Raw genomic sequence first — 13,094 nt, 5'->3', positions numbered from 1 at the left:
GTAAAGAAACGTATGTAAATTTTAACTTACGCGTAAGACTTCAAAAGATTTTATTTTCGAAAGAACCACCCGATTTCACCAATGCATACCCTTCACATAACTGCACGTACAACTATGGAGTGCATTTAACAATTACGTTTAGGACCATCGTTTTAATTCGTCTTTCACAGATGTTCAATTTCGCTTCCACTGGATGGACGAAAACCATTCAGACTATGGTCAAACGAGTTCCTTATTTTTGCAGTTATGTTTTGAGGTACTGCTTTCACTGTTGTTGTAGTATTGCATTGCAGTTCACCCAAAGTTGTTGGAAGGGGAGGCAAAGAGACAAAGTCCTTCACAAACTGAGACCAAGTGACCTTGGTGACCCGTGGTGCAGTAAGATTCGTACGCTCCCGATACATCGTTGAGGCAGGCCATTGTTGTAAAATAGTATTAAATGTAACTGCAAGTGCGGTGGTCCTCCGTCCTGTTGCAGAATGAAACTTTCGGCGTGTAATGGCAGTAACGGAAAAATACATGTACATGATTCATGTAACCGCGAACGGGCAGCCAGCTGAACCAGGGAACCACTATCGGCAACTTAGAACTGGCGCCAAGTTAAGCTTCAAGTTTCGATGCGTAACATGAATTTTACCCAAGTTTCCATCCTCATTCATGTAGAAGATACAGGCTTTTGAGATCGGGCGAATCTTTCTGAAACGGCCTGTACTACAGGTCCCTATGTATACCTCCTGTAGCAACAGCGAAGACAAGGTTTGGCTAATTACCGCTCGCACAGTGGCATTTACTCATACTTCCCGCGCTCCATACGCGAATAGACCGGAAAGAAGCCTTAATGCTTGCTACAATGGAAAGTACCCTTGGCCATGCCCTTGACAGTAGTTTTCACAGTATGGGTGCGGATATAGATGTACAAGTGGCGTCCAATAAGTAATGCAACACATTTTTTTTCTCGGCCAATTTCGGTTGAAAGGATGTGAAATTTGTTGTGGAACGTCGTGGAATATTCCCACTTCAGCCCCAATAATTTTAGGTGGCGGTGCTGTACGTATCCTTAAAAACTGCGACTTTAACAGAGGTGTGTTCCAGAGAGCTGTCACTGAGTTTCTTTTAGCGGAAGACCAAATCGTCGCAGATGTACATAGGCGCTTACAGAATGTGTACGGAGACGTGACAGTGAACAAAAGCACGATGAGTCGTCGGGCGAGACGTCGGTCATCATCAAAGCAAGGTTGCGCAAACGTGCCCGATCTCCCACGTGCCGACCGACCGCACATAGCTGTAACTCCTGCAGTGTTGGAACGTGCGAACACTCCCATTCGTGGTGATTGACGGATCTCAATCAAACACATCGCTGCTCAACTGGACTCCTTTCGGTAGAGCTGACACACTCTTCCACCAGTTGGGGGTACTCAAAGGTTTGTGCCTCATCCACTGCACAGCCCGGATCTCACACCTTTAGACGTCGATCTGTTTAGGCCGATGGAAGATGCTCTCCGCGGGAAGCAGCACGTGGGTGATGGGAAGGTTATTGATGCAGGAAGAAGTTGGCTCCGACGTAAGGTGGCGTAAGGCCGTCTCCTTCGAGATTATGTTGAAAAATAGGATTTTTTAGCCAAAGGAGTGGGAAATTATGAAATGAATTGGAATCTCAAATGAAACCAACCTGCTTTCAGAAAATAATGTGTCGCATTATTTATCGAATGCCCGTCGTAGATTGCATGGAGGAAGTGCAGCGCGGTAGTCTGCGAGTGAGTTGCTGAGTAGAGAGCACAGCTGGTTCGCTGCCGCTGCCAGCTGTGCGCCGTGCGGGGCAAAAATACCTCCGGCCTCGCGTGCACCGGGCAGCCCACCAGCGCTGCTTCATGCATACCGTACCTACCACCTCACCGCGTCGTCCTAACAGCATCAACGGGTCATATTGTTGTGAGAATGCGTCGTTTCGCGACGATGTACACAGATACGTCACAGTCTCCAGCCGCGTCAAATGGTTAAAAAGGGCGACGGTTCAAATCCCCGTCGGGCCATCCAGATGTAGTTTAGTCGTGGCTTCCCTGAATCGCTCCACGCAAATGCTGGGATTATTACTTTCGAAAAAGGCACGTCCGATATCCTTCCTCATCCTTTGGTGATCGGAGCTTATGCTCTGTCGCTCATGACCGCGCTGCCGATGTGGCATTTAACTTACTTCCTTTCTTCGAGAACATTATTGAATAATTTCCTCCCGCTCGTGAAACTGAAAAGATGCTTACCGTAATTGTCAACAATTTACATTGGCTGTTGCACTGGTTGCCATTTTAAATCTTATTGAGCTTTCTTATTACTAATGACTGCTATTTTCCATTTAGGTTACTATGCCCTAATAAAACTATCAAATTTGGGATAAGGTACATATTTAAATGAAAATAGTATTCAACTTTGTTTTAAAATTTCTTCAAAACATATTTCCGCTCAGCATTTAATGAAAGCACAGCAATCTCAGCGACGGCTGGTGTGATTAATCTAGAGAAGACAACCTGTAGCGAAACGGTTCTGTCTGTTTACATATAATCAGTACATAAAGTAAGAAACGCGTAAGACATATATGGATATAGACCACGCTAAGTAATCTTTAATAAGTCACTGAGCACTGTAACACTACGTTGAATAGCAACGCACTCAGGTTACACCTTACAACTAAATTACACCACCTCGAAATTAGCGAAAGGAAATCAAAGAAACGCGTTCACTCACGGAAGTCATAACCATACAAATACTGCTGCGCATACGCTTCCACCAGACGTAATACGCAGTCACAGTAATCAGTGCAGTACAGCGTGAAACAATATTTAGAACAGTGCCTTTTTTGTTCAAGAACAGTGCTGGTAAGTATCTGCACACACTCAGATTTAAGTTCTAAGAGATCTCCACTTGAGTAATGAATAATATATTATTCAGCATAGACGAGTTGATTTAGATAAACAAGGACAAATTTGCCATGTCAGACACCTTGCTTTAACGCAAGGTCATATGTATTTTGCATAAACATTGATTATAGAGTGGTCCAGATTTACAAAGAATTGCGACCCTATCAGAAGTTATAAAAACAGTGCGGGTGGGTTACCAGTGCAGACGACACGATGTACTTGCTTTCGGTGCCCGGAGGACTGTAATAATGAGCAAGCAATTACTGAGATAGTTTCGGAATTGCCATTGCTGTAAAAAAGTTACATTTCAGAATAATGGGAATGAGGTGCTCAAAAAGTAGTTTAATCTACGTTATCGCCACTTAGTTCACTTTTAAGTACAGTACGCACGTGAAGCTCAACTAATTTTCTGTAAATGGATTAAAGCATACACCCTTCACTCTGCCAGTGTGTGGCACATTATGAGAACAGGAAAGAAAATTACCGATTTTTTCACAGAACCCGACCACATAAACAGATGTTTTAAAAGAAGTCAATCCGTCCACTCGCGTGATGTCTATTCACAGTACAGGGTAGAGTTCACGGTCTACACAGTAAAGAAATTTCTTGCAGTTATTCCTACTGAATGATATGAGGTAATCCGCAAATGAAGATCCCTTGATAATTGATACCAACATTGCTTGGCAGCTGCCGTTCTTGCGTATGTGCAAGGCAAAGGTGATTGTTCTCAGATTTATGCAATTTGAATTTCTGAAGATGGCCTAGTAAGCCAAAAACACAATGAAAGTAATACTGTAGAACAAAAGCAAACTAGCGCTATTCATTTACTAATTTGAATTTTGTTAGCCGTGACACCTTGGCAGTCGACCCGTGACTTGTGCGGTTTTTCGCATCCTAGTCTGGATAAAATCAGATATTCTCAGCCAGATCACAAGTTTTGACTGAAACAATCGTTCGGAGCTGTTCGGTATGTGGAAATGTTCAGGATAGAGGCGAGGACGGCCGAAGTGGCCGTGCGGTTAAAGGCGCTGCAGTCTGGAACCGCAAGACCGCTACGGTCGCGGGTTCGAATCCTGCCTCGGGCATGGATGTTTGTGATGTCCTTAGGTTGGTTAGGTTTAACTAGTTCTAAGTTCTAGGGGACTAATGACCTCAGCAGTTGAGTCCCATAGCGCTAAGAGCCATTTTTAGAGGCGAGGACGGTGACAGGTATGTGACGACGAACTGATACGATTTGAGAGAATACATTCTTCTCTGTGTTGTCAATCGAGATTCATTTGTTATGACATCTATCACCAAATGGTTGCTAGCACAATTACAAATTCCTTTGTGAAAGTATAAAAACTAATTTCATGTTGCGATTAGTATCTCGGCCATGGAGGGATATAATTATGGTACGTAGTTCCAGGTATGTATTTATGTTCCCTTAAACGTTACTGTTATAACAACTTGTGATCCTCGTAGTCGATGTCTGCGTTTCTTTATCTGTCACAAAAGAATCTGTATGTTGAAAACTCTCTCCTGGCAGTCATTTGTGGATATACTACAGAAAAAGAAGTACTGAGCGTTTGCAGAGTGCTTCTGGAATATACGGCAGTTTTGCAGATGAGTTTTCGATGGAAACAGTTTTTCGTTTACTTTTCGGATAAGGGGGTATATTCCAGTAGACTGTTGTTGACAGTGAATAGCTGGAGGTGATTAACTAGACGTCATTTAACATGCGTGCACATGAACTATTGAAATGAGTCCGTCATTAGATGCATCCTCGTAGCTTCAAGTCGCTTAATGGTTGATGCGTGTACCTGCTGAGTATGTCGGAAAGGGAGAATGCTATTTCCTTATCTCGAATGCGTTGGAGGAATGCTAGATAACTCTGCGTCTTTATACCGAGTTAGGCAAATGGGATGAGGTACTTTGGATTGCCGTGATATCTTCGGATGTCGAATAGCTTGAAACGTGATCAGGTTTTGTTGTTACAGGTTTCTTTTACGAAAGAAAGATCGATTTAACGAAGGACGGAGTAACACAAATAGTGCAGGCCGGGCAGTTAATCGAGAGATAACCAGTGAGCAGAAAATTTTAAACGTCGGACCGCGAAATGTGCAATTTTTTCAGTGGAAACCTCAAAATGACCTGCAAATGAAAATAACGAATTGTGTATTTACCAGTCCCCTAGTGAGTTCGCAATTTGTTCACGATAAATTATGTCCCCGTACACATTTCTTTTTGTACGTTCACAGTTGTCCCTGTTATCTTAAGCTTAGGTTTGTTAATGACGTATTCGCAGACGCTTATTGCACACGTTCGCTCATTGACAGCATATTTCGACTGATCAGACATTAGTTATTCCCACTAATTATTGTCTTCATCTGCTGGTCGTGGTCCAGTTTGTCACATTACGTTATAGTAAACCGCTGAACTCGTTTGGTGACAACTGTTATACATAATTTAAGTTCAAAATTATTAGTGTAACAGTTTGAAATGCTTAAAAGCATCCATATGAACTTAGCACTGTATTTCACTTCAGAGCGCGCCGAAGTTCCGAATAAGCAATATTTCCTATATCATTACAGCACACTACGTGTCTATGCTGCGTCTGTGTCGGACATACCCACTTGTACGAATAACTAGGGATATTGTGAGATATAATTGCTTTCACCATCGCTAAATGGTACGTGTGAGCGGTGTCATCTAAAAATTATTGTTCTCAGTTAGTTGGCATTAGAGAATAAGGAAGCAAGCAAACAAATATTGGATTTGTGTTTATTTAGATGCTGTTCCTCTTGTCCACGTGTATTTGTTTCGTGCGAGTATAATCGGTCGTCAGAGCCATTTCGTCTATGAACGTTTCTTGTTTTTGATTCCTGCTTCGGAAGTTCGCTGCAGTTTCGTGTAGGTTGTCGCAACCTTCATCCGTCAGAATAGTTGTAGTGTGCCACCACGATCGAGTCGTTCGTTAGTTTTTACAGAGTTAGGAAAGTCCCGTTAAAAGGTGATGCGAGTGATTTTAGTGCAGCAGTGTAGCGGCTGCGGCGAGGTTGTCGTCCTAGGCACCTGTGGCGAGCGGCCTTGCTCCGGCTCACCGCGCTCAAGGACACCCGCGGCAGGCACACCTCAACTGCGCCGCTGCCGCTGCAGCTGTGCTCTACACACCAGCTGGCCCAGCTGCGCGCGTCACAGGGACAGGGGCTGTGTGCTTCCCCACAGCAAAAAACTTGTAATAAGTGAGTGATATACAGGGTGTTACAAAAAGGTACGGTCAAACTTTCAGGAAACATTCCTCACACACAAAGAAAGAAAATATGTTATGTGGACATGTGTCCGGAAACGCTTACTTTCCATGTTAGAGCTCATTTTATTACTTCTCTTCAAATCACATTAATCATGCAATGGAAACACACAGCAACAGAACGTACCAGCGTGACTTCAAACACTTTGTTATAGGAAATGTTCAAAATGTCATCCGTTAGCGAGGATACGTGCATCCACCCTCCGTCGCATGGAATCACTGATGCGCTGATGCAGCCTGGAGAATGGCGTATTGTATCACAGCCGTCCACAATACGAGCACGAAGAGTCTCTACATTTGGTACCGGGGTTGCGTAGACAAGAGCTTTCAAATGCCCCCATAAATGAAAGTCAAGAGGATTGAGGTCAGGAGAGCGTGGAGGCCATGGAATTGGTCCGCCTCTACCAATCCATCCGTCACCGAATCTGTTGCTGAGAAGCGTACGAACACTTCGACTGAAATGTGCAGGAGCTCCATCGTGCATGAACCACATGTTGTGTCGTACTTGTAAAGGCACGTGTTCTAGCAGCACAGGTAGAGTATCTCGTATGAAATCATGATAACGTGCTCCATTGAGCGTAGGTGGAAGAACATGGGGCCCAATCAAGACCACCAACAATGCCTGCCCAAACGTTCACAGAAAATCTGTGTTGATGATGTGATTGCACAATTGCGTGCGGATTCTCGTCAGCCCACACATGTTGATTGTGAAAATTTACAATTTGATCACGTTGGAATGAAGCCTCATCTGTAAAGAGAACATTTGCACTGAAATGAGGATTGACACATTGTTGGATGAACTGTTCGCAGAAGTGTACCCGTGGAGGCCAATCAGCTGCCGATAGTGCCTGCACACGCTGTACATGGTACGGAAACAACTGGTTCTCCCGTAGCACTCTACATACAGTGACGTGGTCAACGTGACCTTGTACAGCAGCAACTTCTCTGACGCTGACATTAGGGTTATCGTCAACTGCACGAAGAATTGCCTCGCCCATTGAAGGTGTCCTCGTCGTTCTAGGTCTTCCCCAGTCGCGAGTCATAGGCTGGAATGTTCCGTGCTCCCTAGGACGCCGATCAATTGCTTCAAACGTTTTCCTGTCGGGACACCTTCATTCTGGAAATCTGTCTCGATACAAACGTACCACTCCACGGCTATTGCCCCGTGCTAATCCATACATCAAATGGGCATCCGCCAACTCCGCATTTGTAAACATTGCACTGACTGCAAAACCACGTTCGTGATGAACACTAACCTGTTGATGCTACGTACTGATGTGCTTGATGCTAGTACTGTAGAGCAATGAGTCGCATGTCAACACAAGCACCGAAGTCAACATTACCTTCCTTCAATTGGGCCAACTGGCGGTGAATCGAGGAAGTACAGTACATACTGACGAAACTAAAATGAGCTCTAACATGGAAATTAAGCGTTCCCGGACACATGTCCACATAACATCTTTTCTTTATTTGTGTGTGAGGAATGTTTCCTGACAGTTTGGCGGTACCTTTTTGTAACACCCTGTAGAATAAGGATGTTTTGCCTCGAGATAGGGGCGGAGAAAACAGCGACTATGGCGGTATTGTACCTAGTGAGCAACACCTGGAAAATCTGCTGCATTAAGGGCCACATTTACGCGCAGCGTAAGGGCCCACGCGACAAAAATTTAGAAATGTAAAAGCCGTTCTTTCAATACTGTGGTGCAGGCGCTCTTATAATCTGAAAAAGTGTAGACGTCACTATTTTGTACGGACTTATTCGGCTTCATATTTCAGTGATATCAATCACTTCAACATTCATTTCTAAAACCTCGCACTCCCTCCCGCCAACTTCCCGATGGTGTCAGGTCTTAAATGTCTTGGGTTTGAATGTGGGTAAAAACTTAATTGATTGGCGATTCCATGGCGTGTTGTGTGCACCACGACCAAATAGTGGATAGAATTGGAAGGAAAATCAGCATTGGCCGTATTTTGTTGTTTTATTGTCAGCAAAATCGATTTTCGGTCACTTAGTGACCATCTCAGTGCTGTAATATACAATTAAAATTGGTAGGCACTGGTATCAAGCTATAACCACAAGCGTAGAACGATCACATAATGATAAAACAACAAAATACGGCCAATGCTTATTTTCCTTCCAATTCTAAAAACTTAATTGTTTCAGTCATTCCTTTTTTATCTTCGACTGGTATAACGAACATGTTTCCCTATAGCTACAATGTGCCATTTTTAAAAGTGAAATACTAATTCCAGCATTGATGTGAAGCTCAACTTTTTGTCCTTTCCATTCAAGAATGTAGTTCTTCATAATGATGTTAATAAATCCTCTTTGAATACCTCAATGATTTCATTTCTTTGTGTAACTTTAATCTCATCGATTCATGAAGTGTCGGGGCACAAAGTTTCAAATACCGGCTCCATGGCCATTGTTCGGTCTTCACAGCTGAGCTCTTTGCCCTCTACCAGGCTGTTCTTTACATCTGCCGCCACCGACATTCTGCTTATGTCATCTGCTCCGATTCCCTGAGCGCCATCCAGAGCCTCAGTGATCCGTACCGGTTCACCCTTTCGTGCACCGGATCCAACGCTCTCTTCAGCAGCTGGTGGACGTCGGTTCTCCGGTTAGCTTTACGTGGGTTCCTGGCCATGTCGGTATCCCTAGGAACGAAGCTGCAGATGCCGCGGCCAAGGCTGCGGTCCTCCAGCCTCGGACAGCTTCTTGTTGTGTCCCTTCCTCAGACTGTAGCAGGGTAATTTGTCGTCGCATTTTATCGCTGTGGCATGCCGATTGGGCTGCGCTTACGGACAACAAGCTTCGGGCCTTGAAACCTCTTCCCGCGGCTTGGACGTCCTCCTCCCGCCCTTCTCGGCGGGAGGAGGTCGTTTTGGCTCGGTTACGCATTGGACACTGCCGGTTCAGCCATCGCCATCTGCTGACGGCTGCGCCGGCGCCGTTCTGCCCATGTGGGCAATTGCTGACGGTCTGCCACATTTTAACGTCCTGTCCGGATTTTAACATGCTGCGTCTTGATCTTGGCCTGCCGTGTACTCTAGATGCCATTTTAGCGGATGACCCACGAGCAGCTGCTCGCGTTCTTCGTTTTATCAATTTGACAAACCTCTCTAAGGACATTTGATTATGCTGTTTTTTTTTAATCCTATGCCTGTCAGTCTGTCTTTTATCGTGTTTTCCCTTTTAGTTGTTGTTTAAAACTTGTGCCTCGCGGTGCATTCTTAACGTAGTCTGGGCGCTAATGACCATTGAAGTTGTGCGCCCTAAAACCACAAAAAAAAAGATTCATGAAGTTATAAATTGTGTACCAACATTTTATACAATTAAATAAAAACCCTTAAATGCTGCGTTCGAAAACTGCTCTGCTATTTTTACAAGTTAGTTATCACAATATTTACGCTTTTTCAGCGTAGCATTCATGTTAAAGTCTTTAGCGCAAGCATGCTTCAGCGTTTGAATGGAAATCTTGCACACACATTTGATTGTACAAGATGCCTAAAGCCCTATCGATGTACAGTTACGCAAGCGTTCCAACGTGCACATGCTTGAGCATCCTTTTCGACAATTTGCAGGGATGTACAAACAAACGTAAGTCGTGAATCGTCTTCGTAGCGACACTGTGTCAGGAGACACAAAGAAAACCACTAGAAAATTGTTAGAAACGGTTATTCGAATATATGAAAGCCAGTCTCGTTTCAGATAAGTCACGTACCAAAATACGAATTGGTTGATAGTATCAAAATGTCGTTATTAAAAATATAAATTCTCCCTCACAAACCGCTACGGTCGCAGGTTCGAATCCTGCCTCGGGCATGGATGTGTGTGATGTTCTTAGGCTAGTTAGGTTTAAGTAGTTCTAAGTTCTAGGGGACTGATGACCAAAGAAGTTCAGTCCCATAGTGCTCAAAGCCATTTGAACCATTCTCCCTCACAAACTACTGGAGGCAAAAGACAACAACGGAAGGTAGGTATTATGAGTAAGAAAAGGATGTACATAACTCAACACACGACCATTGCAGATGTGTGTCTATTCCTATTTTGTAGTACTTAATAGCTCCATTTGCTCGTGGGAAAACACCTTAGTGCCGTCAGTCTTTCGTGTAATATTATAGCTTCTCTGTTTGCTTTTAATCAAAGGTGTTAAAAGTCATTAAATTATCAAATATGTTGTGAAATAGGTACTCCAACCTTGGATATGGCTTCAACTCGCAGAGTAAGATAATTTGAGACCAAGTTTTTCGTTTCTTTAATCAGTCAATACACTACGTTCGTTTCCTTCTTCGTCAATTTTTTTAGGTGACAGTGACAAAGTTGGTCAAACGAACAAACTGTTTTCCGAGCTGGACATGTCAAGCACACACTGGTGGTGTTCATGATTCATCGTGTAAACTCGTAAAGTTCGCAATAACATGTATGATTGCATTAGGGTGCCTGCCGCACATTGAGCTCTGCGTAAGTCGAGATACATATTCTAGCAGCTCGTGAAAATTCCTCTAAACCCAGCGTAAGACTTCCAATTATTTTAGCGGCATGGTTGGCCCGGCAGGGTCGGCCGGGGTGGCCGAGTTCTAGGCGCTACAGTCTGGAACCGCGCGACCGCTACTGTCGCAGGTTCGAATCCTGCCTTGGGCATGGATGTGTGTGATGTCCATGGTTTAGTTAGGTTTAAGTAGTTCTAAGTTCTAGGGGACTGATGACCTCAGAAGTTAAGTCCCATAGTGCTTAGAGCCGTTTGAACCATTTGGCCCGACAGGGAATGTTAGCACCTAACCGGTTTAGAGAGCCCCAGGTGTAAGTCTTAAAATTAAAAAAAACACTAGGTTAGTAACAGAGCGCAGAATCAGTTCCGTTAAAGCGCTGGAATCGTTTTCATAGATACCGTCACAAACTAACAAACGGTAAAGCTGTTCCGAAAAATATCAGGCGGCGTCCTATCCATTATGAACTGAAATACTCTTAATTTTCGTATGAAAGTTGTGACATGACGTTGCAACACAGAGATGGACATAACAGAATTACGAGAATAATGGGTCAGAAATTGTCGTCACATAAGTAAGAAATATTAAGAAGAAAGTAAATTGTGGTTTGGAGAAAGGAGCAGCGTTAATTTCGACGTTCATAACCATCTTAAGGCCCGGCGTTATAGTACAGCGCCTGCTGCACCAATCGTCGGCTTAAAAACAGGCACGGACCATGCAAGAGTATTCTGCGAGCTGCTTTAACTGTAAGGTATTTTGTGGCTGTCACTGTAGTCTTGCCTGTATGACAGCGTTAGTTGGAAGTGGATGTTTCTTCACGGATGTGGTCGAATAGGTAGTACAGCTTGGCGGCTGCATACTCTTGAATTAATTTTTCGTTTCATCTCAAGGTATTTTTCCTAAATACATAAGATAATGGCTTTTCAGTATCCTCTCCTTCGCAAGGGGTCATCAAACAATCAACGCCCTTCGATAGGCATAGTGATTCTGTGTCGTATCGCTGATTCATATTTAGCGCAGGTAGAAATCAATTTTACTCGAAAGAGTGATGTCAAAACTTCATCATTTGGAATACCTCACATATTTGTTATACTAGGCCGGACCTTACGGTGGTTATGAATTTCAGCATTAACGCTGCTCCTCTCTCCAAACCACAATTTGCTTTCTTCTTAACATTTGTTACTTCTATGATGACAGTTTGACCCCACTGTTCTTGCAGTTCTTTGACGTCAGGGTCTGTTTTGTCACATCATGTCACAATGCCCTTACAAAATTAAGAATACGAGGGTTGGAACTATAATAGTTGTAGGTATTTATTTACAGCTCGTACAAAATGATACGTGTTTCAAAGTTTTACTGACCTTCAAAGTAGTCACCAGCATTGTTATAACCTGGTCGTAGGTTGTGTTCCAAAAAATGAACAGCATTGAGACACTTTCTGCAGGACCTGGCCATCATTTTGCAGGACAATGCTCAAGCACGTACTGTGTAAGCTTTTAGTGATTTGTTTGACTGATGGGGCTGCTAAGTGCTATACCACCTACTACACTTCCCTGAGTTAAGCCCTCGTGAGTTCAACTCGATTTCTAAGCTGAAGGAAACAGTTCAAGGCATTCGCTTCAGAATTGCTATAAATTCGTCGGCCAATAGAACGCGCCGCTCGAACTGTCAACACAACTGGCACTGCTAAGAGTATCCTACAACTTCCACATCGCTGGAAACGAGTTATACACAATGCTGGTAACTATTTTGAAGGTCAGTAAAACTTTGAAACACGTATCTATTTTGTACGAGCTGTAAATAAATAGTTGCCACTATTAAACTTCCAATCCTCGTATTTCAGTTCATAAAGGATAGGAGGTCGCCTGATATTTTTTTTCAAAAGCTTTACCGTTTGTTAGTTTCTGATAGTATCTATGAAAACGATGCCAGCGTTTTCATGGAACTGATTCTGCTCCGTGTTACTAACCTAGTGTTCTATTATTTTTAGGTCTTACACCTTGCGGCTCCCTAGACCAGTTAGGTTCCACACGCAATGCGGTCGTGGAGAAAGAAGCTGGACAAGAACAGAAGGAAACGAAGGAGCCAACAAAAGCCTGTCGTATCACATAGAACTTTTCAGGTAGTGAAAACAACTTCGTAGCCGTCGATTCTTATATGAGTGAATTGAAACTTTTTCACCTTTAGTGTAACATCACAGAATTCAGTACTCATGTGGTGGAGGTAACTGTCTTAGCACAGGAAAGATTAACATTTTACAGACTGTGCCCTCGACGGGAAGATAAATACAAAGTTGTGAGAGCAAAAGACGGTGTGGGTATTCTTGCGTCGCATACGGCTTCTTCCTCCATAATGCCAGGTGCATATTGGCACGCAGGCGACTAAGGGCTGGGCAGGGCAGCACA

At 43.6% G+C, this 13,094-nt stretch overlaps 1 protein-coding gene across 8 annotated transcripts in view; it reads left to right on the top strand.

The window, feature by feature from the left end:
* Positions 1–13,094, top strand: part of LOC126470071 (F-box/LRR-repeat protein 2) — a 269,884-nt gene that overhangs the window by 40,280 nt on the left and 216,510 nt on the right. For 2 of the 8 annotated variants that reach the window (XM_050097580.1, XM_050097583.1), the window contains exon 2: positions 12,680–12,811. The exons of the other annotated variants lie outside the window; for them this stretch is intronic. In XM_050097580.1, the coding sequence (XP_049953537.1) occupies positions 12,725–12,811 (87 nt within the window). In that variant the 5' untranslated portion in view covers positions 12,680–12,724. The remainder of the gene's footprint in view (positions 1–12,679; positions 12,812–13,094) is intronic. 8 annotated transcript variants of the gene reach the window in all.

This window comes from Schistocerca serialis, chromosome 3, assembly GCF_023864345.2.
Source record: "Schistocerca serialis cubense isolate TAMUIC-IGC-003099 chromosome 3, iqSchSeri2.2, whole genome shotgun sequence".
In the NCBI taxonomy this organism is placed as follows: domain Eukaryota; kingdom Metazoa; phylum Arthropoda; class Insecta; order Orthoptera; family Acrididae; genus Schistocerca; species Schistocerca serialis.
The sequence above is the reverse complement of the archived record's forward strand: the minus strand, read 5'-3'. Positions and strand labels throughout refer to the sequence as shown.